The sequence below is a fragment of the Anopheles arabiensis genome, chromosome 3 (assembly GCF_016920715.1).
Source record: "Anopheles arabiensis isolate DONGOLA chromosome 3, AaraD3, whole genome shotgun sequence".
NCBI lineage: Eukaryota > Metazoa > Arthropoda > Insecta > Diptera > Culicidae > Anopheles > Anopheles arabiensis.
The window spans coordinates 87987863-88015181 of NC_053518.1; the positions used below are offsets into that span (position 1 = coordinate 87987863).

At 49.8% G+C, this 27319-nt stretch overlaps 5 protein-coding genes across 12 annotated transcripts in view; 4 read left to right on the plus strand and 1 right to left on the minus strand.

Annotated features, from left to right (window-relative positions):
* LOC120904627 (lissencephaly-1 homolog) overlaps window positions 1-5130 on the plus strand; it is a 53862-nt gene extending 48732 nt beyond the window's left edge. For all 8 annotated transcript variants that reach the window (XM_040314788.1, XM_040314786.1, XM_040314792.1 and 5 more), the window contains 4 exons: window positions 46-359; window positions 443-598; window positions 683-878; window positions 960-5130. In XM_040314788.1, the coding sequence (XP_040170722.1) occupies window positions 46-359; window positions 443-598; window positions 683-878; window positions 960-1033 (740 nt within the window). In that variant the 3' untranslated portion in view covers window positions 1034-5130. The remainder of the gene's footprint in view (window positions 1-45; window positions 360-442; window positions 599-682; window positions 879-959) is intronic.
* Window positions 5116-6154, minus strand: LOC120904631 (PRKR-interacting protein 1 homolog). Its single transcript, XM_040314797.1, has 2 exons — window positions 5919-6154; window positions 5116-5846 (listed from the first exon to the last, which is right to left on the minus strand). Exons 1-2 carry the CDS (start codon window positions 6033-6035, stop codon window positions 5169-5171), a joined length of 795 nt encoding a protein of 264 aa, XP_040170731.1. The 5' UTR covers window positions 6036-6154; the 3' UTR covers window positions 5116-5168.
* Window positions 6155-6449: 295 nt separating this feature from the next.
* On the plus strand, window positions 6450-20626 carry LOC120900093 (clustered mitochondria protein homolog). The gene is made up of 6 exons (XM_040306680.1): window positions 6450-6943; window positions 12327-15895; window positions 15972-16097; window positions 17209-17424; window positions 17511-17719; window positions 17810-20626. The coding sequence occupies exons 1-6, from the start codon at window positions 6850-6852 to the stop codon at window positions 18042-18044; spliced, it is 4449 nt and encodes a 1482-aa protein (XP_040162614.1). The 5' UTR covers window positions 6450-6849; the 3' UTR covers window positions 18045-20626.
* Window positions 20627-21079: 453 nt separating this feature from the next.
* LOC120903682 (ubiquitin carboxyl-terminal hydrolase calypso) lies at window positions 21080-22853 on the plus strand. The gene has a single exon (XM_040313247.1). It carries the CDS (start codon window positions 21237-21239, stop codon window positions 22734-22736), a length of 1500 nt encoding a protein of 499 aa, XP_040169181.1. The 5' UTR covers window positions 21080-21236; the 3' UTR covers window positions 22737-22853.
* Window positions 22854-23036: 183 nt separating this feature from the next.
* On the plus strand, window positions 23037-24298 carry LOC120903877. The gene is made up of 3 exons (XM_040313539.1): window positions 23037-23366; window positions 23623-23943; window positions 24035-24298. The coding sequence occupies exons 1-2, from the start codon at window positions 23235-23237 to the stop codon at window positions 23743-23745; spliced, it is 255 nt and encodes an 84-aa protein (XP_040169473.1). The 5' UTR covers window positions 23037-23234; the 3' UTR covers window positions 23746-23943; window positions 24035-24298.
* The last annotated feature ends 3021 nt before the right edge of the window (window positions 24299-27319 follow it).

Genomic DNA, 27319 nt, shown 5'->3' on the forward strand with positions numbered 1-27319 from the left:
CGCACAGCAGAGTGTGGTGATTAATTTCCCTTCCCTGCCTTACAGCCTCCTGCAGCTCGGATCTATCGATCAAGCTGTGGGATTTCCAGCAGACGTACGAGTGCGTCAAGACAATGCACGGGCACGATCACAACGTGTCGTCGGTTTCGTTCGTGCCGGCCGGCGACTTCCTGCTCTCCGCGTCCCGTGACAAAACGATCAAGATGTGGGAGGTGGCCAGCGGCTACTGCGTCAAGACGTTCACCGGCCATCGGGAGTGGGTGCGTATGGTGCGGGTAAACGTGGACGGCTCGCTGATGGCCTCCTGCTCGAACGACCACTCGGTACGGGTATGGCAGACGAACTCCAAGGAGTGCAAGGTATGTCGGAACGAATCCCTGCCCAAGGGATGAAATTAGTCAGTTTTTTGTACCTTTTGGTCCCTTTCCTATTTCCTCTCTAGGCTGAGCTGCGCGAGCACGAGAATACGGTAGAGTGCATTGCCTGGGCCCCGGAATCGGCAGCAGCGGCTATAAACGAGGCAGCCGGAGCAGACAACAAGAAGGGTGCACACCAAGGCCCATTCCTGGCATCGGGATCGAGAGACAAAACGATCAGGGTATGTGTAGCTTTCGCAAATAGCAGTTCAGTTGCATCTGTTCCGACGTTCGCTCATGAGATTGTGTTTATTTATTTTTTCTAGATTTGGGACGTCAGCTCCGGCTTGTGCCTGTTTACGCTGGCCGGCCACGACAATTGGGTGCGTGGTATCGTGTTTCACCCCGGCGGCAAGTACATGATTTCCGCTAGCGACGACAAAACGCTACGCATTTGGGATCTACGCAACAAGCGTTGCATGAAAACGCTCTACGCGCACTCACATTTCTGTACATCTTTGGGTAGGTGTTGAGGATTCCATTCGGGATGTTGTTTTGTTGTTTCTCTACTTAAATTGCTACCTCCTCTCTTTTCCTTCGCAGATATGCATAAGTCCCATCCTTACGTCATATCCGGCAGCGTGGACACGACGGTTAAAGTTTGGGAGTGCCGCTAAGTCAAATCCCCCGATCCGCCCCCTCTCCCGTACACGACGCCACCTGACCAACTAACCCCAACTCTACCCCAGGTTGGCTGGCAGCTTGTTACTTTGTGTGTGTGTGTATGTGTGTGTGGGTCCAACGGGAGACTCATTGGCGCTTTCTGTTTTATGTTCGCTCTTCGACAAAGCAAAGCAAATTAAACAACCACAGCCACACACCGTATTGTGGGCCTGGAAGGATCCGTGGATTGGCAAAGCAGGAGGACCCACGGACCACAGTTATCCAGCATCGGCAAGCAGGCACCGTCATCACCACCATCATCATCAGCATCATCCTTATCGTGGATACGTTTTCATTGCGATGTGTGCACCTGTGCGCATGGTTTGTGTTCAGTTTGTGTTGCCGTCCTCTGTTTAGGGTGGTGTAGAAGGTGGGTTTACAATGAGCGGAGGCAATGCAAGCAAAACTGTGAAAGATAGATGATACATGATAACAAGCGAGAGGGAAAGAGGAGAAAGGGATGTTTTAGTTCAATATTAGTTTACGTTTTGTTCTATTTTACTCATATTGATCCAATGAATATTGTCAGTGGCGGTACGGATGTTTAGTAACATACACACACAAACTGTCGTTAGCCCAACCTTTAGCGCTGGTTCATGCGTGTTCCTTCGTGCTCCTCCTTCTTAGAGCCGCTGGCTGTTAAACTCTCCAGCAAACCGTTAGCTTTTTCTCTGGGTTTAGACAAACTGGTTAGAATTGTGAAAACGAGATCATGTTTGCAATTATTGCTAAATCAAAATGCTACACTAATAGAGTGGATACACACAACAATTACACCACCACTCCCTTTGCCACATCAAATTGGAAACAGAAAACGCAACTCATTACGATATAATAATTATTAGAGAGCAAAGCATACACACAACAACAACAAAAAGAAACATACACATTTTACAATTTGTCGATGCGCTGATCAAATGAGGAGGAAACTTGAAGTAGGTGGTACACGCTTGTGCCCGTTAAAAACCAGAATCGATGGCAAGGGCAGTACAGCGCAGGCAGACACGAGCTCATTTTCACTCCTCAATTTGCTAGCTAGCGGAAGGTAGGGAAACCCCTTTGAAGAGCGAAAGGATAAAACATGTTTCGAACCACCCGGAGTGGAGGCGAAAGCGAATCCAGAAAGAGGAGAGGCAGTAGCGGAATAATGGCAATTGGTGGCCTGAACAGCGCAGCACAGTGCAATGCAACTATCTATGTGGAAGGAGGGAGGCAAGCATTATTAATAACACAATATACTTACGGTTATCAAAAAGAAAAATGGGGCACGGTGGGAGGAACAATATTGAACGTCAAATTGAAACATTAGCAAGAGCGTGGAGCCTATAGGAGCAGCAGGGTGGGAGAATGGTGTAGGATTTCGGGCAGAAGCAGAAGCAAACCGGCACGCTAAGTCAAGACGGAAGCAGGTCTACAACCTCACCGAACAACCGAATGGTCCGCCAGTGCGCGCGAGAGAGCCGCACGAAACACCAGCAAAACCGAAACAGCCGCCGACAACGCGCGCGCGCGCCACCCCATCCGTGTGTGCTCTTCCCTGTCGATTCTTCTCCGACTGCTCCCCGGGCCGTTACAATGTGGATCTCTGACTCTTTGGCATGTATGATAGCGCTTTGGCATTGCCGATGCTACGATGTAGTTGTGCATGGGAGAAAGGTGTTCATTTAACACCTTTTGTGAGCTTTGGCTCTTGAGTTTTGGAGTTGTATGATTACTTGCTGGCCATGCCTGCCTTATTGGTTGCATCATCTATGATTATCACGGTCCAAAGGAACTTGCACCTTAAAATTGCTGAAAGGAACACATTTTGATAGTTTTTTGCATTCCCCTACTTGTTGGGAGGCGGTTTTCCACCAACTTGCTTGACACTATTGAATAGAACAAAACAACAAACTAAATAAACTGCATATCTCTGTCATCTCTTACGGAGAAGATTTGTGGGCCCATCCCCGGGAAGGGACGGATTTGGCATCGATCGTCCGCCCTCTCCGCGTACACTCGTCTAATTGCTTCATCCTTGTAAAATTGGCTTTGTTTTGTCGAAGGCTGTTTGTACATAGTGCGAATAGTAAAGTTTAATAAGAATTTTGTTTTAGAATGAGCTGAACAAATCAACGCTCTCCCAGTCGCGTCGCGGGTTAGTTTTTATGTGTGTGTGTGTGTGTGCGAGAGTTGCATAAACCAACCTCCGTGTGTGGTGGTGGCGACCCTTTTCGAGCTTTCGAAGGGTTGCCGCGGGGGGTGCAATCTTTCACGATTGCTATTCTTTACAACCGGCACACAAACCCCCCCCCCCCCTCACAGTTCATATAATGTAAATATTGTTACTGCACGTAAACAAACACGAACACGTTATATACGCAGACCCTGTTGCAGATGTTGTGTGCCTGTCTAGTGCGACAATTGATGATCGATCGGTCGACTTGGTTGGCAGCAAAAACCGGAGCAAGAAAAGACGGAAGGCATCGTATGTGGATGTGTGTGTGAGTGTGTCAGTGGCGTGAGTGGTGGTGATGATGAGATGGTCATAGGACATCACATCCTACTACCCTCACGCCGTCGAGAAACGGCAACGGTTTTACGGCGTCATCGGTGCCGCTCGCTGGAAGCAAGGTGTAAACTGCGGAAATGTGTGTGAGTGTGTGCGACTTGTTTCATACTATTTAAATTATTAAAACCTATTTCTAAAATGCCCTCTTATATAATTGCTATGGCAAGCGGAAGAAGAAGAAAACAAACACAGAAAAAAGGAAGAAAAAACATAGAACATCAAGAGGTGTGTAGGAAAGAACCGCGCAAACTTGGTGCGCGAACCCCCGGCGGCAAGCGATTAGAAAGAGAGAGAGAGAGAGGGAGAGTGCAAGCTAGGAGCTGCAAACGAAAACATAATAATTACACACACACAACTGCTAATACTACTATTATTATGATTACCTATTATAATTGCTACGAATAATGGTGTTTTTCTACCCGTTGCTGTGAGGGAAAGATTTAAGCGCGAGAGAGAAGGCAACGGTAATAATACGCGGAATAGTGTTAAACGCGATCTAATACGCAAGCGAATGCGCGCCTTGACACGCGAACATGGGGCGATTTGTATGTGTGTGTATGTGTTTGTGATGCGTTAGTGTGTCACTTGAAAAGCGTTGGGTGGGGAAATGGCCCGGCTCTTCTTAAGCCGCGCTCAATGTCAGCAAATGCTCGAAATGTGCCGAAATGCTAAATGTCCCCGAAAAGAACAGCAAAGCCGCGAAAAAAGGTGAAACGAGCGAAATGAAATGTGTTCCATCGAGTAAAAAAATAAAACAAACGGAAGCATCAGATCAAGTGAGAATGGCACGCGTCGAATGGCTTCAGGTCACCCCACCGCCGCCCCCGCCTCCCTGCGTTGTTCCATCTGGCTGGTGGAACCCGGAGCGTGATTTGGTTTTATTTCCTTCATGGTAAATAAAATTTAAATCTTAAACGACGACCTCAACGGAAAGGTGTGATTTGAAAATAAAGGAGAGCGGAAAAGGGAATCAGTAATAACAGACACACACACGCAAAAGCGAACGTTACACACACAAACACACGCATCGTTCCGGGAGTGCATGTCAAGGACCGCATAGAGAGTTCTGTAATAATATTCTTAAAGAAAGATATAAAACAGCAAGCAGAAACGGCTAAACAAACAAAACAAAACAAAACAAAAAAAGAACCTACGCGTTATTAAAAAGCAAACGAAACGGGATTATAATTTTGAAGAAACAAAAATATATATTATGGAAAACATTGACAGTGAAAGCGAGAAGTGAGATAGCGACAGCGAGAAAGCGAGAAAGAGAGACAGAGAGGAAGAGAGAAAGCGAGAGAGTGCAAATATATTTAAAGTTTTATTATTTTCCCCCTCCTCCTCCTTTTGTTCATTCCGTTCGGTTGATTTCTACCTTGGAACGTTATTTTCTAGTTAAGAAAGTTTCGGAACAACGGAATGGAATTCATCCCTTGATTAGTTCTCAATGCTTATAAGGAAAATGCTCAGTAAAAATTCCAATTGCTATTTAACTTATGAATTGTTTATTAATTTGTACCGCACACACACAGTTTCTACTGTTTGCCTGAGTTTTCCGTTTTTTCGGTATTTTCGTCCTCCTTTCTGTGAGGCTGCTCCTTCTCTGCAGCGTTTGGTTCATCACCTTCGGCGTCGTTTTTGGATTGAGGTGTTGAGTTTTCGGTTGATTCTTCTGCCGTTTCGTCTGTGTGTTGTGCTGTTTCGTCCTTCCCACTTGTAACACTCTCCTTTCGGGCAGCATCATCGCTGGTTGCGTCATTTTGCCCCTCAGGACAAGGGTCCGTCTCCATCGCGTCCTTCGAATCTTCGCTCTGAGCCGGCCCATCGTCACCGTCGTCTTCCCCCTCACTCTCGTCAGACGATCCTTCCACCTCGTTTCCGCTTTCGCTGAGCTTCGGCTTCTTGCCCCGGTGGTGCGTCTTTTGCTTCGCCTTTTTCTTCAACCGCTTGGCCCGCTTCTTCGCCGTCCGCTCCTCGGCCGCCTTTCTGTTGTCCTCCAGCTTCTGCTGAAACGCATCGTCCAGCTGTTCGGCGTGGCTTTTCTCCTGTATTTGCTTCTGGCGGGCGTACTCCTTCCGCCGCAGATGGCGATACACGTGGAACTCGCCCGAACCGGCCCCCGCACTCGAGCCCATCACATTGCGCACGAACGACGGTATGGCGGTGGAATGGTCCCGGTTTTTGCTCGGCGCCGGTATGATGACGGGTTTGTCCTGTGCGATACGAATCAAAGGGGAAACGGTAAATGTTGGCCCTCCGCCAGGGGGTGTTTGGAGTTTGCTTACCGGGTTCTTCATCAGCTTCTCCAGCTTAGCCCGCTGTATGTCGGCCGCATTGCGCACGACAAACTTTTTCTTTTCCACCTCCTTATCCTTCTGCTTCACTTCGTTTCGTATTTCCATGGTGTTGTGTCGTTTTTTAGCCTGTAATTCGACTGTATGCTCACAAATTCGACAAACGAAATGCAATCGAGCAGGAATGTTTACATATTTGTCTTCTGTTGTTGTTTCTATCCATTAGCTGGGCTGACACAGTGGTCGCTCCAGAGGACAGAATTAGGAAAAAGAATTTTTATAAATATTTTAGAATTTTCCTTTGGAGAGATATTTCCTCAAATATTTTTTTGATAAAAACAATTTGAAAACATTCGGTTACAACACACATTTATCATGCCTTATTTTAATTAAATTGTAATAATAAAAAGAAAAAGTTCATTACCCACAAATGTCAAAACCCACCGTGCAAACGGTTTTCAAACGGCCTCTTTCGGCCCTCACCCGCCCCTATGCAGTTTGTTGTGACAGTTCGCCTGACAGCTGTCGCGAGCCGTGTGCGCGTGCATTCTGGTGGTGTGTGAGTGTGCCTTGGCGATTTCGGAGAGCGGACGGAAAATTCAGGCCGAAGAAAACAGCCGGACTGGTGCTTGGTTGGTGCAAATAGGGCGACAGGACTTCCGGGTGCTTTTCACACTTACCTCCCTTCCCTCGCACAGGAAGCAGTGTCCTTGCCTTGCCGCGCGCGCTCTCGTGTTCGTGTGTGCGTGTGTGTGTGTGTGTACAGTGCATGGAAATTACAGAGACCGTGAAGAAGGAAGAAGTTTCGTCCAATCGTGCCGTCGCACCGTGTGGAAGCAGCGTGTGACTTTCGACCGAAACGTGCGTGTGTAGAACCAGGAAACCGCCAGTGTTGTCTGCCTAAAGGAGCGGGTTGTGAAATATGGCACTGGAAACGGAAAGTGTTCAATCGGCCGGAGCCGCAACGGAGGCGCTGTCCACCGCTGGTTCCGGGGAGGCGGGCGGCAAAAAGAAAGGTTAGATTTTATTTTTTTCAGCCAACCGTGGGAGAGCATGCGAGTTTTGCAATCTTCTAACCCTCCCTGCGCCGTCTCGGGGCACACATTGTGCAAAGATGATGCAATTGACGGTCGAGCGTGTAATCCTCCGGCAGGAGACACAGCACGCTGTGTGATAGTCGATATACATATCCTGCAGCGGGAGCGGATTCTTATCGATGTGCCGGTATCGGCGACGGTAAAACCCCGATCGGACCGCGTGGTGGCACGACGAAAAAACCTTCTGCGCTCGCACCGCCCGTAGTCATATAATCAGTTACGTAATTACGACCATTTGACGGATGCTTGCCGATGGGTTCGCCGTGCATGGATGGGTTGGCCGTAAGATCGGTTGCTTTGTTTGTCGTTAGAACGTTGCGTTCGATTGGTTCGAAAGTTTCTGCCAGATTGAACGGGAATAATTTGTTCGAAAAACACATGTAAAAATTGCTTTTTTGTTATTACATTTTATTACATGATGATATGGGTGCATTACTTCGAGCTGGACACATACTGTGGTTTATTTGTCGACTGCATTTTTTGGGGCACCTGAGAATCAAACTTAGTGTAAAAAGCGATTGTTTGTATTTTTCATAATTCAAGAGTTTTTTGTTTTGTAAGCGTGAAATTTTAATTAATTTAAGATGTAATAGAACCGTGGTAAAATAAGTTACAAAACATAGTTCCATTCCAACGCCTATGTTTGGGGTCTTTTCATTAGCCTTAACGCAGACCTAGGAAACGGCACGGCCTACTTATTTAATAAATATTTTATTTAAATTCAGCCAATTTTAAATATATTTTTTTATTTATTATAGTTGGGTAATTTATTAATTTAAATTCAATGTATTTAAACGCTTGGGACCAATCAAGCAAACTTTTATTGTGAAAACATTTTAAAGTAAATTTTAACAAAATTCCAACTCTTGCAAAGCGTTAAACGCACGTTTCGTGTAGCAGCCGATAAGAAAGATCCACCTTTGGTTGTGTATTTCCAGTGAAGAATGATAAAGTGTTTTCTTTAGTTGCCGTATCTGTTTGTCTGGCTGGTTGTTGGACCCTGCCAAGAAGCGCCCAACCTATTTTCGAAAGGCATGCAGATGAGCATCGCTTTGGTCTCTTTGGCCCGATAAGCACGTGTGCGCGAGAGAGAAGCGGCCCAGAAGCGGCCCCCGTCTTCCAGATTGACATGGTTCATGTGTGTGTGTGTGCGTCTCTCCCGTCGCTGCACCGTACCGAATAGATACGGTCACCGGGTTTATCTGTTTAGTCTCTTTTTCGCTCTGGCTTTGCTTAATAGATCGCGCCAGTCATTCCCGGAGTAGAGAGACCACACGACGAACGAACGGACAGACCCCCTAAAGAAGATGCGATGCGTACCTCGGGACAGCAACGGGGCACACACTGACTGGTGTGCGCCGAGCACTCCTTTTCTTATCTTTTGCCCGGTGATGATCCCATGGAAGAGCGAAGAAGAAGGGTACGTGCGTGTGCGTAAGTGAAGTGCGCGGGCTAGTCGAGAGATGCTTTCCGTGCAGGAACGAAATTGGACAACAATCTGTACGCGGTGGCAAAGAGGGAAGCGCGGCAAGGCGCACAGGAGGGCTGCGTGTGTGGCAACAGACTTAACTAGGACAGCTTCACACAACCGCACACCCAGGGCACGCTTGCTCACTATCGTTTCAGCTACCGGATTGTGTGTACAAGGCTCCGTCCAGGAAAAGAGTTTTGAAGTGGCCCTTCCCCCCTTCCCACCGCGCATGATGAACTGGTCGGCGCCCCCTATCAGCGCTCCCCGTTGATGATAGTTTACTCTTTGTCTGATTGATTGCGAATCGACGTTTCCCATTTAGCAACCACGGAAGGCACGGGTCTCTCCCTGTGGGCTAAACCTCGGAATGGGAAAGAAGAAAAGTAAAACAACCGCCCGACACAAAAGCAAGCAAGCACAAATATGCATCTTAAGACGGCGGCGGCGGCGGTGGCGAGAAGAGCGGCTTTATTTGAACTTGGCAACACGACATCCGCGTAAAAGTGCACACAAAACGCAGCAGGCGCTCGCTCGTCCGTCGTCACTCGATTGCGCGCGCGCGCTGCTGACGAACCAGACGAGAGAGAAGGAGAGAGAGAGAGAGAGAGAGCGAAGCCGCGGATGCGCATAGATCAGTGCCGGGCGAATGCACTTTGACTACCCGGGGGGATTGTGTTTCAGTTGCACATTTGCACATTTGGTGGACCGCTTCTGCCCACCGATATTGGACGCGTTCGTCTCTTGAACGCGCGGGAAACGTCCCGAGGAGTCTGCCTTTTTTGTTTGTTTCGTCACTCCGTTTGTCAAGCAAACGTCCGGAAGCACTCCCCACATGTGTGTGTGTGTGGTTTGCAAAGTAGCGAAGAAGATGATGATGGCAAGATGGGATATTTTCATCAGTCAGTCTCAATAAATGCTAGAAAATCGTTGCATTCGGTGGTTAATGGTATGGAAATCTTTTATTCCTAATAATCTTCAAGTGCGCTTTTGAATGGTGGACGTAAAATAAGCTGCAATTGCAGGTTATTATCACAAAGTTCTCATTCAAAGCTCAAACTGTAACTCAAAACCATTGACAAGCTGTCGTCCGTTCTCCTGTGCATAGATTCTAAATCTACTTTGACGGTGAGAAGCTCCATCTCCCCATCTCTCTTGTTGTCTATTTTAGGGTATAACGACGGTGCGCCACCGCCATGCGGTTGTGCTGGCGCGTTTTGTGCCCATTTGTGCGACGTCGCCGGTAAAAGAGTCGCCGTTTTGTCACTGCAACGTCTGCAAACGAACGGGAAATGGGAAGGGAAAAAAGGAACACGACACGACAGGAGAAACCAATCACCGCTCCACTAGGAATAGCCCGCCATGCCCGGCGGATGAATATGTTCAAAAATAAACAGTTCACTCACACTGTCGTTGTTGGGTTTGGGTGTGCTGTGCGCTGATTGCTACTGCCGCCGATGGGATTGATTTGAAATTCGAACACCCCGATCCCATCCCATATACATATTCCGCCATCGTCGTCACGTGGCAGAGGTATTCCCCGCAGAGCCGGAGAGAAGAGAGGCAGCCAGACACAATTTGGTCTGTGCTGGTCAGCCAAACAAAAAAAAGAAAAGGAATGGCCTAGCTTCTGTTCGTCATACCTTCGCTGTTTGTCTGACGAGTTCCGGTCTTCAGTTAGCACCTCCTCCGTCCGTTGTGTGCGCGTGTTTGTGTTTATGCATGTATCACGGTGCGATGCATATTGTGTTGGTCGAGTTTCTCTTCTGCCGACCTAATATTATCATACTTTTCTACTTCAACCATCTCGACATTTGTATGCTTCAAGGGGTTTATTGCGCTTGTTGCTGTGGGTTTGAGCTAAATTTTTAAGCAAATAGTTTCCCTTCCACGGATGCATGTTGCAGCGATTAGGAACAGTCGTTCAAAAAAGCGCCATTTTAAAATTGAAATATAGAGTAGCGATGGGTAAAGTTGGCAAACATTCGGACTCCGAGCCCACACCGGTAATTTCGTAACCGACTCCTGAAGTTATGCTGGGTGGACCCATTTTCCGGAGTAGTTCGTCGGGAATCTCCCGGAATCGTCCGGAGTCGTTCAGAGTCGTCCAGAGTCGTCCAGAGTCGTCTAGAGTCGTCCAGAGTTGTCTAGAGTCCATCGGAACAACTCCGAACGATTCCGGTTGACGCTGGACGACTCTAGACGACTATGGACGACTCTGGACAACTCTGGACGACTCTGGACGACTCTGGGCGACTCCGAACGACTCTTGACGACTCTGGACGACTCCGAACGACTTCGGACGACTCCGTACGACTCCGGGCGACTCAGGACGACTCTAGACGACTCTGGACGACTCTGGACGACTCTGGACGACTCCGAACGACTCTTGACGAATCTGGACGACTTCGGACGACTCCGTACGACTCCGGACGACTCTGGACGACTCTGGACGACTCTGGACGACTCTGGGCAACTCTGAATGACCCTGGACGACTCTGGACGACTCCGGGCGACTCTGGACGACTCTAGACGACTCTAGGCGACTTTGGACGATTCTGGACGACTCTGGACGACTCTGAACGACTCTGGACGACTCTGGACGACTCCGAACGACTTCGGACGACTCCGAACGACTTCGGACGACTCCGTACGACTCCGGACAACTCTGCACGACTCTGGACGACTCTGGACGACTCTGGACGACTTCGGACGACTCTGGACTGCTCTGGACGACTTCGGACGACTCTGGACGACTCTGGACGACTTTGGATAACTCTGGATGACTTCAGACGACTCCGACTCTGCTCAGATCCGCAGTCGGATTTTGCTGCAGTCGGATTTTGCCGCAGTCGGAATCGGACTAGTAATAGCCGGAAATCGCTCCAAAGAGCACACCACTAATATTGAGTTCGTATCGAATCGCATCTCTCTGAAGATTCGATTGGAATTGTGGCCGACAGAAGAATGATCTCAAATTCGTTTCATATTATCGATAAAAGAAACGAAACTAAAACATGTCATTAATCATTCTTTCCGTCCATCCTAGCGTTAATTTAACGTCCAGCACAATTAACGAGTAAGAAGACAACCGAAACCCATAAAAAATAAACAAAACAAGGATCCCCCCAAAGTTCAAGGTCTTCTATATGCTCGCGAGGCGTAAAGCATGGCTGCCGCTGCACCGCACGCACGCGGGACGGACTGATGTGATAAACGCGCTACAAGAAAAAAACAAAAACGCCTCACACGTATACATAGAAGCGGTACACGGTTTTGATGGTCCGCACACGACGATTGGACGATTAAAATGTTCTCAAGAGAGAAAGGAAGCCCGGGGGTGGGAGAAGAAGTTTGGAAGGGCAAATGAATTAAAGGTCGACGGCGGTTGTAGAAAAACACGGTTGCGGTGCAGATGCTTCGCTGTTCGCTGTTTGTCCGTTGTTTGAACGCCACCGTACCGTACCGGGTCCTATTTTTACATGTTCACATTTACACAGTGAAGAAAGTGTATCTATTTTCTGTTCGTACGCTATTTTCACGACTGCAGCAGGAATGGTGCTGTGGTTGGCTTATGCTCTGGCCGGGCGGCGGAGAGCGTGAAACACGATCATCACACGCGGGAGTTGTTGGGGCAATGGTTTTACGTAATGTTTGCTTCTCTATCCTGACCGTCTCCGTGTGAGTGTTTTTCAATTTTGATTCGAGAGTTTGGGAGAGAATGTTGATGCTGTTCTAAACTAGTCATTTTTGTAACTTTAATAATATTTATTTAAAATTACATTTAACCAATCCAAACTCGGCGTTAATTTTGTTTTCTTTCGTTTCTTTAAGGTATGGCGAAGAACAAAAAACAGAATGGAAAAGCAAAAACTCCCCCGGTGGTGGCAGCGGCGGCCGGTGAGCAAAAGGAAACGATCGGCAACGGACACGCGGAACAGAACGGGCTGAACGGACACGCGAGCTCGGAAGAGTCGGACCCGGCCGCTGCTGGCCCGAACGAGTCCGCGGACGATAAAAGCGCTGGCGTTGCCGGTGGCGGAGAGACCGAGCAGCAGCAGCAGCAGCAGCAGGAGGACGACGTGATGAGGCTGATGCAGGAGACCGGCTTTACGGTGCAGGTGCTGTCGCCGGGCGTGGAGCCGCTCTCGATACAGGTGTCGAGCATGGAGCTGGTGCAGGAGATCCACCAGCTGCTGATGGACCGGGAGGACACGTGCCACCGGACGTGCTTCTCGCTGCAGCTCGACGGCCGCACGCTGGACAACTTTGCCGAGCTGAAGAACATCGACGGGCTGCAGGAGGGTTCCGTGATCCGGGTGGTCGAGGAGCCGTACACAATGCGCGAGGCGCGCATTCACGTGCGCCACGTGCGCGATCTGCTGAAATCGCTCGATCCGGCCGACGCGTACAACGGCGTCGACTGCAGCTCGCTCACCTTCCTGCACACCATCACGATGGGCGACATTATGGAGAAGAAAAAGACGCGCCAGGAATCGGTCGACTGTACGCCGCCCGACTTTATCATGCCGGGGGCTCGGGAGCGCCCGCTGCTACCGCTGCAGCCGGGCACGGGCAAGAAGGGCACCCCGCAACCGCTGAAGGTGCTGACGACCTCGGCGTGGAATCCGCCGCCCGGGCCGCGCAAGCTGCACGGCGACCTGATGTACCTGTACGTGGTGACGATGGAGGACAAGCGGCTGCACATTAGCGCCTGCTCGCGCGGCTTCTACGTCAACCAGTCGACGGACGACGCGTTCAACCCGCAGCCGGCCAACCCGAGCTACCTCTCGCACTCGCTGATCGATCTGCTGTCGCAGATTTCCGCCACCTTCCGGCGCTGCTTCGCGCAGATGCAGAAGAAGCGCACCCAGCGGCATCCGTTCGAGCGCGTCGCCACGCCGTACCAGGTGTACACGTGGACGGCGCCCGCGCTCGAGCACACGATCGACGCGATCCGGGCGGAGGACACGTTCTCGTCCAAGCTCGGCTACGAGGAGCACATCCCCGGGCAGACGCGCGACTGGAACGAGGAGCTGCAGACGACGCGCGAGCTGCCGCGGGCGACGCTGCCCGAGCGGTTGCTGCGCGAGCGGGCCATCTTCAAGGTGCACAGCGATTTCGTGACGGCGGCCACGCGGGGCGCGATGGCCGTCATCGACGGGAACGTGATGCCGATCAATCCGGGCGAGGACGCCAAGACGCAGATGTTCATCTGGAACAACATCTTCTTCTCGCTCGGGTTCGACGTGCGGGACCACTACAAGGAGCTGGGCGGCGATGCGGCCGCGTTTGTGGCGCCGCGCAACGATCTGCACGGCGTGCGCGTGTACAGCGCGGTGGACGTGGAGGGCCTGTACACGCTCGGCACGGTTGTGATCGATTACCGCGGGTATCGCGTGACGGCCCAGTCGATCATACCGGGCATTTTGGAGCGCGAGCAGGACCAGTCGGTCGTGTACGGGTCGATCGATTTCGGCAAAACCGTGCTGTCCCACCCGAAGTACCTGGAGCTGCTGAATGCGGCCGGCAAGCACCTGAAGATACTGCCGCACAGCGTGTACAACGACAAGGAGGAGGCGATCGAGCTGTGCTCGTCGGTGGAGTGCAAGGGCATCATCGGCAACGACGGGCGGCACTACATTCTCGATCTGCTGCGCACGTTCCCGCCGGATGTGAACTTCCTGGCGCTGCCGGCGGAGGAGGAAGCGGTCGGCAAGGAGAGCCGGGCGATGGGTTTCCCGATCGAGCACCGCCACAAGCTGTGCTGTCTGCGGCAGGAGCTGTTGGAAGCGTTCGTGGAGAATCGGTATCTGATGTTCATGAAGCATGCCGCCGTGCAGCTGCAGCAGTGCGTTAAAATGAAGCAGGAGCAAAAGGCGGCTGCCGCCCAGAAAACGGAGGAGGGTGGCAAACAGGCCGCCATCGAAGCAGCCGCCCCGGCGGAGGGCGATAAGACGCCAGCAAAGGATGCAAAGGACGGCAAGGAGGCAGGCAAGGATGCGAATGATGGCAAGGAGGAGGGATCGACGACCAAGGAAGCGGCGGCCGCGGCGGCTGCCGCACGCTCCGTACCGAAGCCAGACAGCGAGGACGCGAAGAAGCTGGTCGAGTCGCTGATCTCAAGCGACCAGAAGAACGAAAGCATGGAGGTGGTGAAGCGAGCGTGCGAAGCGGTCGGCTCGCTCAAGGAGTACGAGTTCAACATCCGCTTCAATCCGGACGTGTACTCGCCGGGCATACGGCACGTGGACGAGGAGCCGAACGCGGCCGGCTCGCTGCGCCGCCAGAAGCAGCTGGTAAAGGATGCGGCCGAGTTTCTGGTGAAGCACCAGATACCGAGCTTCGTACACGAGTGTCTCGACCACACGTCCGCCCCGATGGACGGCGTCACGCTGACCGAGCTGCTGCACAACCGCGGCATTAACGTGCGCTACCTCGGCAAGGTGGTGGACCAGCTGGCCAAGATCAAGCAGCTCGAGTACCTGCACACGATCGCCGTGTCCGAGCTGATCGTGCGGGCGGCGAAGCATCTGTTCACCGCGTACCTGCAGCAGACGGACGTGATGAGCATGGCGGCCGCCATCAGCCACTTTTTGAACTGCTTCCTGACGGTGTCGACCGGTGGCTACCAGCCGGTGGCGAACGGTACCGGCGCCGACGGGGACGGCCAGCTGGCGGACGAGTTTGGACCGAAGGCCGGGGGCAAAAAGCAAAACAAACAGAGCAAGCGGGGAGGAGGAGGAGGAGGTGGAAAGGGTGCCGCGGGTGGTGGACGTAAGGCCACCTTTTCCGTGCCCTCGTCCGACAACTGCGAATGGACGGCGCTGACGTCCAAGACGCTGTGGGCACAGATCCGCCAGGAGCTGAAGGCGTACTGGGACTTTGAGCTGACGGTAGAGCAGCCGGCAAAGGAGGGCAAGGAAAGCAAGGCAGCGGTGATCGACTCGATCGAGCCGCTGATCGGTGCGTTCAAGCTGCAGAAAATCTCGCTGCTGCGTTCGTTCTGCCTGAAGACGGGCGTGCAGATTCTGCTGCAGGAGTACGCGTTCGAGCAGCGCAACCGGCCCGCGTTCACCGATGCGGACATCGTGAACGTGTTCCCGGTGGTGAAGCACATCAATCCGCGCGCCTCCGACGCGTACAACTTCTACACGACCGGCCAGACGAAGATCCAGCAGGGCTACCTGCAGGACGGGTACGGGCTGATCAGCGAAGCGCTCAACCTGCTGAACAACGTGTACGGCGCGATGCATCCGGAGAATGCCCAGTGCCTGCGCATGCTGGCCCGGCTCAGCTACATTATGGGCGATCCGCAGGAAGCGCTCGCGATCCAGCAGCGTGCCGTGCTGATGAGCGAGCGCGTGAACGGGGTCGACCATCCGTACACGATTTCGGAATATGTAAGTCAAAAAGCGACACCGGTTGCGGTCATTTGGAGCTTATTTGTGCTAATTGTTGGATCTGCTCCGCTTTAAGGGCCACCTTGCATTGTACTGTTTTGCCAACAGTCAAATCACCACCGCACTTAAGCTGCTGTACCGTGCCCGGTATCTGGCGACCATCGTGTGCGGCGAGAACCATCCCGACATTGCGCTGATGGATGTAAGTAAACACAAATGATGCATTATTTATTTCTCTTTTATCTTTCTATCACTATTCGACACACATTCTCGACTCTGTGTGGTACGCTATGGTGTAAGCCAAGACGTAGGGTCGGAAAAGTGCGTCTACTGTTCCGAACAAACGAACAGTTGAATTACAGTGTTTGTACTTGATCTCAAGACCGTGGGATGCAAAGATGAATTTGCGGCACATTTCTCGAACACACTGTTCCACGCTTAGGACATGCGGTTGAACTTTTTAATTACACGTATAACCCTTGTGTACATCACTGTTCTGGAAACGCCTAGTTATTCATTTGGTGTTTTTATTTTGTGACTTTTTGCAGCCATTGCTTTGGTTAGTCACTAGTCATGACTTTTTTTTACTGTGATCAGTTTTGCAAATTTCATGACATAATCATGACAAATTCCGGCTGAAACAAAATCATGTCAGCGTTACGAGCTCTACTGTGATGATCAGAGATCAGATTCAAATATATGTTGCGACCATCACTTTCTTGGTGACATTTTGTGCAACCAACTCTTGGTCAGTCACTTGGTCGCGACATTTTCTGTCGGTGATCATCATCATGATCAGAAAATGTCGTGATCTAGAGAGAGATCAAGAGTTGGGTGGTAAACAAAATGTCATTAAGCATGAGATTGGTCCACCAACTGTTTGAGGCTTACCTCAGATCATCTCCGTTGTGTACGTAAGCTGATTTGAGCTTCGTTTCGTTCAGTCATGAGTGTTGATGACTGAAACAGTGACATTTGGCAGCACTGTTAACAGCCAAAAAAAGTCATGAATATGCTTGCGACAGCATTAAGTTCAGCTTGTCAGTCGGAGTATCGCGTTGCACTCAAGCATTCGCATGTCGCGTTCGACATGTCATGACGCACTTTCATTGAGTATCAGCAATGAGCATTAAGCGCTACCTTTATTATGTTCATTGTTTTCGTTGGGGAACATCACGTGATGCTCATGACATTTTGCAGCACTGATCATACCGCAGTCTTGCAACCGCGGTCCCGCGATCTTGAGATAAAGTGTGAAACACCCTGTACCAATGAATAAATGACTAAAACTGATTCGCTTTTGGCCCTTGCAGAGCAACATCAGCTTGATCCTGCACGCAGTCGGTGAGTACGAACTGTCGCTGCGCTTCCTGGAGCACGCGCTCGCCCTCAACATTCGGTACTACGGCGAAAAGTCGCTCAAGGTGGCAGTTAGCTACCATCTAGTGGCGCGAACGCAAAGCTGCATGGGCGACTTCCGATCCGCGTTGGTCAACGAAAAGGAAACGTACGCTATCTACAAACAGCAGGTAAGTTTGTGTGGTTGTGCTACTAAAACGAACAACTGTTGGATACTCATTTACGCCAACTGTACGCTCCTTTACCTCTACCACAGCTCGGTGAAAACCATGAAAAGACGCAGGAATCCTCCGAATGCCTTCGCCACCTGACGCAGCAGGCGGTCGTGCTGCAGAAGAAGATGAACTACGCCAACGGCAAGCTGCTGAGCACCGGGTTGCCCCCGATTCACATTCAGCCACCCTCGATGGGCTCGGTGCTGGACATGCTGAATGCAATCAATGGCATCATTTTTGTACAAATTAGGTAAGCGCAGTGGCCGTTTTTTCCATTTGCACTTCAAAATTAACACGCACACTCTCTTTCTCTCTCTCGCTCGCTCGTTGCCAACCACAGTTCCAAAGAGATTGCCAACTTCAAGAACGAAATCGAAAAGCGCCAGAAGGAGGCGGGCGCCCAGTCGCAACAGCCCGGCGGTGGTCCGGTGCAAGCCAACCAGGAGGAAGTCGATCAGATGCTGATGGAAACGATGCAAAAGACGGCCGCCGGCATTCCGTTCGAGGAGCAGGATGGCGAGAAGAAGGACGGTGCGGCGGTAGAGAAGAAGCCCGCCGAGGTGACGTCGAGTTGAAGCCGATGCACCACGATGATGCGGTAACGGTCGCCGCTGCTGCAGCTGCGGTTTGCCTTGGGTCGCCAAAAATGATTCGACAGCTGTGGAGGACGCCCGCTGCCGTGCAGAACACACACACACACACATACACAGTGGAAAGCCAGTTCACTAATGGAGAAGAATTTGTGGTAGAATAGTTTTCGATTTGGATACGTTTTACTGTCTTTGTTTTGGCGCCGCGCGGTAACAATACGCCCCGCGCGGTGTTTAGTGCTAAACAGCGTGTACGCTGTACCTTTTCTTTTTCTTCTTCAATAGTAATAATACTACTTCTACCTTCGAATAGGGAAAGCACCGCACTAGGCAAACCATACCATCCATCCCGCCCTCCTCCTTCAAATCCATTTCTCCATTCTCTCGTCTGTTGTAGTTTGTAGATCAATTTAGTGTAGTTGTTTTTTTTTTTGCTCAGCATATTAGTAGTTGCGTCGAGAGTTTTGACCGTTGCCCGAGTACTAAATCACTTCCACAAGGTGGTTATTCTTGAAAGGTGGGGGCATGTGTTCTGCTCTGTTGCGGTCGATCGTAGGTTTAAAGCGTTGAGTTTCAACAGCCGTGTCTTTGTTTAAGTTTGTTTTTTCTTCTTTCCCTTACGCTTAAATATCTATGTAATCATGCCTTTTGTGTGGTGTCAGAGAGAGAGAGCGAGAGAGCGAGCATGTTCAAGCCCGCGAGAGCGAGGCAATTGACGCTTATTATCGTCACAAAGAAAAAACAAATCGTAGGGTATACCTTACCCGAAATCATCGAGCAGGAGAAGGAAGAACCCTCAATAGTGAAGAAACAGGGTGGGTAAGGCGTTAAACTTGCCAAGGAAAAAAAATCCATGCATTAGTTCAATCTTTGCGCAAAGCCAAACATACTACACTACCAAACACCCCGTGAGTTCCTTTTAACGCTTTCGCGAGAGAGTGAGAAGAGAGATGCATTAAAGCAAAGTAAGTGCAATATGAAAAAAAAAAAAACAATTGGGAAAATTGTACAGAGTGCACGCAACCCCGCCATCAGAAAAATAAATAGTCAATAAGCGAGTGCAGCAAGCCTAGCACCACGTGGTCGCTTGCGACAGCACACGCAAGCGTAAAACGATGTGTTCCGCTCTAGTCAGCGTCCACTATACGACCAAAAGAATCAAACAAAAAGTCAGTTCAAAATTAATTTTGAGCCTTCTAATACAAAGGCACGCGGCACACCTGTGCATATCTACATTCTTTTTGGTGCCGTTTTTTTTAAAGCTTTTTAGCCTAATATTCGGGGTAAAATGATGGTGCCCTCTCTTCGTTGTAGTACGCACAAGCTAGGCAAGGAAAGCGATTTTCTTTGCGCAAACAAACCCATACAACCACAACTACTACTATTCTATTCACTATTTGATGCTTTTGGATTACGTTACGGTTAGAGCGTAGAAGAGTGGCAGATGACGAAAAAACACCTCAAAACACACATCACCTTAACAGTAGGAGTTTGAACGCGAATCACATTGAAATAAATGCATCAATCAAACGGGGGCGCGCACTTACCCTTAACCACCTCACGACTCTGTAAGAAAGCATCGAGACCGCAGAGTGTAGAAGATAATCTTGATCTGTGACGATGCTTCGGCGGAATTAGAAGGATACTCTAGCATTAAGCAGCACTTGTACCCCAGCACGCACTATCCTCTTTAGCTAGGCTTTCGTTGTGCTGCCCGGGAGTTTAGTGTGTCGAGAATCGAAAGGGGAAGGAATTCACTATTGGAATTGAAGAACATGTCTCCTTGCTCAGTAGCAGGGTACACTCCTCAACTCGCACGGCTTAACAACAGGTCCGTGTCCAGGGCCCAATCCGTCATATAGGACCGTTTCCCCGTAACAAGGACGGACTTAGCCGGCTGCGTGGTACTCAATAAGTCCCGAAAGCCTGTGTAAGCTTGCATGATCGCGTAGGTCGTTACGCCAAAAAGAAGAAGAAGAAGAAGAAGAAGAAGAAGAAGAAGAAGAAGAAGAAGAAGAAGAAGAAGAAGAAGAAGAAGAAGAAGAAGAAGAAGAAGAAGCAAGTCTCCTACTAAAAGAAAGATTGGACAAAAAGACAATAGACGCGCCAACCCGTGAAGCAAGCTTAACTACGTCGTGGAACAATCTCTCCTCACAACATACCGTTGCGTAGTGTATGGCTAACACTGCGAACGGCGTACGCTGCCAAACGAAGCGAAGTAAAGTAGGAAAGACCATTACAAATACTGTTCGTGTGTAGCTTAGGTAATAGTCGGATTGATGAACAATTGCTTCGTTTCACAGATCCGGAATAAAATGCCTCGAATCGATGCGCGTACCATACAAACGGACACATACGGACACACTTACCGGCAAAAGAGGAGTCACGGTTTAGGGGAGAACAAAAAAAACAGGAACGGTTAGAGAATATCAAACGGGCGCGAGACAGTGGTGCTCCTTTTACTTTTACTAAACCGGAAGCCGCAGGAGGGTTTAACGCATATTGAACGGCGAAAGGGAAGATCGAACAAACAGAAACAGAAATAAACTTATCAAAGTAGAGTTCCAGAAATGAGTGTTTATTTGTTATCTTTTTTTAATGCTTTATCTACATTTTACTTTTTTATAAATGGCACATGATGAACATTAAAAAAAAAAATTAAAATATTTTCTTTTGCTATCCCTTATCTCTACGACCGGCATGTATCCCATACACTTTGTGTGGGAAGTTATAGCTTTTAATTTTAAAACTTTAATCACTTTTGATATAATGAATATCAATATTTCAAATTTGGTTAAACCATAAAGGCAATTAGTCTTATTTAGTTTGTTGAAAAAATGGGAATATTCAAGTTTCATTTACTATTTTTTAAATATCGAGAAATTCATTGAGATAACGATTAAAAATAAGTATTTTCTATAGAAAATAATTCTATTTACCGGTGTTGCTATAATTGTGCTGGTCACTGTTTATCGCATCGCAACTGTCTATATACACCTTGGTCGCCTCTTTGACAGCTGCGTTGAAAGCGTCGCCGCTCGTAAAAAAACTATAAACAAAAACACAACCAGTTCGTGAAAATTATTTCCGTGTTTTCCTCCCTTTTACCAACAAATACTCGCAACCGCCGATGGCTTTATTAGTTTTCATGTGAAAAGCGCTCGGAAAAGTTACGCGATGGCGATGCCCGTCGATATCAACCGCCTGAACGACGGCTGGCTGGAGCTGGAAAGCGATCCCGGTCTGTTCACGCTGCTGCTGGAGGACTTCGGCGTGAAGGGCGTGCAGGTGGAGGAAATCTACGACCTGCAAAAGAACCTCGAGGGCCAGGTGTACGGGTTTATCTTTCTGTTTCGCTGGATCGAGGAGCGGCGGGCCCGCCGGAAGATCGTGGAAACGACCGACATCTACGTGAAGGACGAGGATGCGGTGAACAACATCTTCTTCGCCCAGCAGGTGGTTCCGAACAGCTGTGCCACCCATGCGCTGCTGTCGGTGCTGCTGAACTGCTCCGACATCGATCTCGGCCAGACGCTCAGCCGGCTAAAGATGCACACGAAGGGCATGAGCCCGGAGAACAAGGGCTGGGCGATCGGGAACACGCCCGAGCTGGCCTGTGCGCACAATTCGCACGCGATGCCGCAGGCCCGCCGCCGGATGGATCGCAATTCGGGCGTCAGTACGGGACGGTTCACCGGGGAGGCGTTCCACTTCGTCTCGTTCGTCCCGATCGAGGGCCGGCTGTTCGAGCTGGACGGGCTGAAACCGTTCCCGATGGACCACGGGCCGTGGGCGGAGAAGGAAGCGTGGACGGACAAGTTCCGGCGGGTCATGTCGGACCGGCTCGGCATAACGACGGGCGAGCAGGACATTCGCTTCAACCTGATGGCGGTCGTGCCGGATCGGCGCATTGCCATTACGCACAAGCTGAAAATGCTGCGCACGAACCAAACGATCGTGTCGGCCGCGCTGGAGAAGCTGCTGAAGTCGGAAAAGAAGGAAGCAACGAGCGCCGCAACGGCAGGCGGTTCGCGAACACTGAGCGCAACGGTCAAGAAGGAAGCGGACGAAACGACCCCGGTAAAGCTGTCCGACGAATACTCAGAGCTGCTAGCGATTAAGGAGGAAAAGCAACCGGATCAACCGTCGTCCTCGTCGTCGTCGGTGGCCGTCTCGAAGGAGCTCGAATCGTTCGTCTCGATGAACAGTTCGTCCGATTCGGTGGAAATCATCGGCGAGCCGGACATCAAACCGGAGCCGGACCACTCCTCACCGCCCTCGCCGCCCTCGTCGTTCATCGGGGCGGGCACGTTTTCGCCGAAAGATTTGCTGTCGCTGCTGAAGAACCTCGAATCGGAAATCGCCATCACCGAGCAGCACCTGTGCGACGAGAACGAGAAGCGCGACCGGTTCAAGCTGGACGACTGCCGGCGCACGCACAACTACGACGAGTTTATCTGCACGTTCCTGTCGATGCTGGCGCACCAGGGCGTGCTGGCCGAGCTGGTCTCGCAGGATCTGATCGCGACGCGGAAACCGAGCATGGGCGGCATCCAGAACAGCGCCAGCCGGGCGATCTCGCGCAGCTACAAGAAGGCGGCCACGAACGGCACGTCCCCGAAGGCGCCCGGGTCGAAGCGGCGCCGGGGCAGGGCCAAGTGTCGCAAGCGGAAGTAGTGGGAAAGCGTTTGCCGCGGGGGGCGTTTTGGGCGATTTTATTTTACTCATCATTCACTTTTGATACTCTTCATCCAATAAATTCCACAATGTTACCCATAGGAAAAAGAAATGGAATTCGAAATGGAATTAGTATCATTTCTTTACATAAGTTTCGATGATGAATTTACAGAATAATTCGTCTGGCGCAACCGCCGAAAATGAAATTTTGAAAAAGAGCAAGGCTTCCGTGGATCTTTTTCACCGGGAAGCGACTTGACAGCTCTTCCTTCAATCAAAGTAGCTGTCAAGCTTACCATTCGCTCTCTCTCTCTATACACCTCGGCCAGCAATAACACACGAAATCGTTCTTTTCTCGGTGATTTGTTTTGATATCGTGCGAAGTCTTTGCGGAACACGGGGCACAAAAAAGGCTCCTCGGAACGTCGGAAGCAGATAGTTGCACACACATACACCATCCCGTTGCCAGTTCAGCTGAAGTTCCGGTTTTAACGCGCCATGGTAATGTTGCGCTCGGTGCTGTCCTCCGCCAAGCGCGTGCCGCTGATCAAGTTCCGCAAGGGTGGCCCGTTCCAGGAGGCGGCCAGCCATACGGCGGGCGGTGCAGCCGCCAACACAGCCGCTCCAGCGGTAAGTCCACGCCGAAAGAGCTCATCTAACCCTGTGCGGATGGCAAAACATCGCCAATGGTGTTCCCGCGGATGCTGCAGCACCAATGGTTGCTTTTCGTCCGGGCGAGCGTTCCGCACATTTTGTTCGGGTTACATAATTGTTTACAGTGTTCCATTGTGCAGTGTGTAATCATGCTGCTGCTGCTGCTGCTGCCACTGCCCGTGTTTGGCCAAAAACCGTGACTGATTCGCACACGCCTTTTGTTTATTTTTAGCACGCACGGTCCGTGTCGTCGGGCGAGGCGATTGAGGAATGGCAGCTGCCGGCACGCTACCGCAGGAAACCGATCGATGACGTCGAGATGGATTGCATTAACCGGGGCGGAGCACCAGCCTAAACCGCTGCTGGTGGGGAGGGCACCAGGCCAGAGCGTAGGTGGTTCCGTCGTGCGTAATCTCCCCCACCCACCACTCGCCGGATGGTCCCGATGGCTTGGCGGTGTTGGGGCACGTGCGTTCCCTAGTCAGTAAAGAGAAAAGAGAGAGTAAAAAACACAAGGCGATAGCCGGACGGCAAGCGGAAGCAGCACTTATGCGTTAGTACAATTCGAAAAGTAAATGTAAAATGTAAATTGGCAGTTTAATTTAAAAAAAACCCTTCTTTTCTCTTTTTCCACGCTTTTGCAGGGCTCTGGTGTAGTTTCTAAAAAGCAATGTACGTTACAAAACAAAACCCTATTCTGAATTGGAGCGGCACTCGAAATTGAAAACAGTGAGTAACAAAATTAAACAACCGCAATTAATCAGCAGCGGAGGCGATGAGGGAAGGTTCTTCCGTTTGATCTACAGGATGTGCAGCTCTTCAATCGGCACAACACACGACGTGCATGCAGGCTACTTTCGTGCTACAATAAATAATTCTATCTATATCAAGAATGGTGCTAACAGTAATACAGCAAGAGTCCGTGTCGTCCGTGTCGACATCCGATATTTTATGCTTTCTTTAAAGATAGTCCTCATAGCGCCCTTTAAACTTCGTCGAGGAGGAGAGACGTTAAAGCGGTCTTGTCAGAAGCGTGCTTTCGCTGTGATTATTAAACCGACGGCTCGGTACTCGATGCGGTTAATTAACGATCGTATTCAATTAAATTAACTATTCATTTAACGGGCACCATTATGGCAGCCCTTCATCATGTGGCTTGTCCGGAGCGTGGCTGTCCGGAGCTATAGCGAGAAGCGGGAATAATCAATTATATGTTAAAGCTAACGAGCTTTAATAAGATTTAAGCAGCTGCCAAAAAAGCAGGACACCGGCGGCTCCGTTTGATGAAAGCGTAACACCGCTTTTCAACCAGAACGGGGTGTTGATTCCGCCTGAAGGGATAAGCTTGCTGTCGTCACCGTCTCGTTAGAAGTGCATCAACAAAGCAAACGCGTCGGTATGTATATAAAGCCACACGAGTGTGAATCGCGAACAGCAGGATGCCATGAAACTGGAACCATTTTTTTCTCCTCCCACGCCACCCTTAAAGGGGAATCACTACAGAGGCCGCCACTGGTCAAAACACGCCGCATTCAATCCATCCGACCGTTATGAAAATGTTTCACCCCAAAAACATTCCATTCTCGTTTCGGTCGCGGGGGTGAGGGGGAGGTCATGCCCAGTGCACGGCATGCACTTCTTGCTTGCTGCCTGCACGAGCAACGAAAATGCGTGTGATAAAGGCATTTTATTAAAATTTTCCCTTTTTCGAGGGAAACGCGCAAGCCAACCCCCGCCAGGCCCGTTCCGTGCGCGACACAGCCACTTTGGGAAAGGGGTAGGGGCGTGTGCGTGTGAACCCGATGTTTCCGATAATGACTTTTTGGCTTTCAAATTTCGTCCTGTTCCTGCTGCGGCCTGCCACCTGGCCCTTTCGGTGAACCGGCCTTTTGCTGAAGCCGTGTGCGCGTTTCACGTACAAGGGGCAAATATGCACGGGCCAGATAGTTTTGCCACATTCGTTTAATTTTTATCGTTATTTATCGCTCCGCGAAGGCTCACCGGGTTTAGCCAATAGCACCCTTGGACAACATTGGTGGTTGGTGGGGAAAAACGTGTTTTTGTAGCATAATAATGAACGGTGCAGCTGGTTTAAAGTGAGCGCGAGATAGAGAGTAATAGGATTGATCTTATTTATTTAAAAGGCTTTCCATACTATATAGCATAAAGCCTTACCCACAGCAGCCCCCCTGATGATGGTGGTGCTTTGGAGTAAGTAATTGTTTGATCACAAACGCAATTATTTGCTAGAAATAATCCCGCGGGCAAAGCGCCATTTGGCACACCGCAGGCCAACGCGTGGAGCTGGATGGAAAATTGTGGTCATTTTCATTTTGGGTGGCTGGTGGCCGTGTTGTAATGCATCTAAGATTGGGAAAATTGATGGTTTAGCTGAAATTACGTGAATGAAGCATCGTTTACTGGAAGCGTAATGGAGTAATTTAGTGTGTCACCAGATGAGCTTGCGCCGGGGACACTTTTGCTGCACGAGATTACAATTTATGGGGCGGCAAAATTTCAAATTGTAGTCACATTATTTGTGGCCGAAATTCCACTAATACACTTATTCTAACCTATCTTTAAAACTACATTTAATTTCGATAGTGATTAAAGTGCGCAGAAACAGAGACTTAGCAGCCCAGTAATGGCCTAAAACGATGAGTTGAAATCACACATATTTAATCTATATTGAGTTGTTCATCTTCTAAACAGTACTTGGAACGTAAGCTTAAATCCTTGCCGTAATAAACATGGGGATAAATAAATAATGAATATTAATTGAACCGAATTTACCGCTTTTATAATATATACTCGATGCCCTGCTCTACGCAATTTGATATATCATTCCTGTGTATCTGTACAAAATTAAAATGAAAATGTATTGAACTGTGCACATCCACATGACCAATGTGCCTTGCAATACAGAGTAACGGGAATAATTTCAGTAAATGGTGCAACATCAATTACACGAGTGTTAATACACATGTTGCATTGTAACCTTTAGTAGAGAAAAATCATCTTGAATTTGATTCTTCTTCTTCTATTTGGCGTAGCGTCCTACGCGGATATGCCGGCCTATACATACAGGCTTTCGAGACTTAATTCAGTACCACGCAGCCGGATAGTCAATCCTTGCGCTTCGCGGAAACGATCCATTCTAGGTTTGAACCCAAGACGGGCATGTTATTGAGTCGTACGAGTTGACGAGTGTACCACGGGGACCACCCCTACATCGATGCCAATTACTAACTCATGATTTACAGCACTACATCGACCTGTATTAGCTAGCTATGGGTTTATTTTGTTTAGTAAAAGGAACTATTAGTCGAACTCATATAATTTTTAGTCGATAATTCTCTAATAATATATTATAATATATTTATAATTCTCTAATAATATAATATAATAGTATTGATCACCGAGATAGAACCCGACTCGGAAACAGAGTATCAGTTGACGGCGACGATCTCGAGGTTGTAGAGGAGTTCTGCTATCTTGGTACGATCGTTACTTTGGACAACAACGTAAGCAGCGAAATCCGCAGGCGCATTGTTCAGGGAAGTCGTGCCTACAACGGGCTCCACAAACTCCTGCGATTCAGAAGACTCCAGCAACACACGAAATGCGCCACATATCGCACACTGATTCGTCCGGTAGTTCTCTACGGATACGAGTTTTGGAATATGCTAACGGAGGACGCCAATGCACTCGCCATTTTCGAACTCGGAAGGATACGATGGCTAGATGGCACGTGATGAGGATGCCGGACTCATGCCCCACCAGGAAGGTGCTCGTCAGCGACCCGTTCGGCACGAGGCGTAGAGGAGCACAGCGAGCTCGTTGCCCGGATCAGGTGGAGTCGAACCTGTCGGAGATCGAATGCAGCCGTGGTTGGAGGACCGAGCAGCCCAGGACCGAGTTTCCTGGAA

Bases quoted from the DNA above. Each gene is read 5' to 3' on its own strand.
- LOC120904631 (XM_040314797.1), bottom strand. From the start codon at position 6,035: ATGGAAATACGAAACGAAGTGAAGCAGAAGGATAAGGAGGTGGAAAAG. The intron at 5,847-5,918 runs GTAAGCAAACTC...CGTATCGCACAG, and splicing joins AGAAGCTGATGAAGAACCCG to GACAAACCCGTCATCATACC.
- LOC120900093 (XM_040306680.1), top strand. From the start codon at position 6,850: ATGGCACTGGAAACGGAAAGTGTTCAATCGGCCGGAGCCGCAACGGAG. The intron at 6,944-12,326 runs GTTAGATTTTAT...CGTTTCTTTAAG, and splicing joins GGCGGGCGGCAAAAAGAAAG to GTATGGCGAAGAACAAAAAA. The intron at 16,098-17,208 runs GTAAGTAAACAC...TGGCCCTTGCAG, and splicing joins CCGACATTGCGCTGATGGAT to AGCAACATCAGCTTGATCCT.
- LOC120903682 (XM_040313247.1), top strand. From the start codon at position 21,237: ATGGCGATGCCCGTCGATATCAACCGCCTGAACGACGGCTGGCTGGAG.
- LOC120903877 (XM_040313539.1), top strand. From the start codon at position 23,235: ATGGTAATGTTGCGCTCGGTGCTGTCCTCCGCCAAGCGCGTGCCGCTG. The intron at 23,367-23,622 runs GTAAGTCCACGC...GTTTATTTTTAG, and splicing joins CCAACACAGCCGCTCCAGCG to CACGCACGGTCCGTGTCGTC.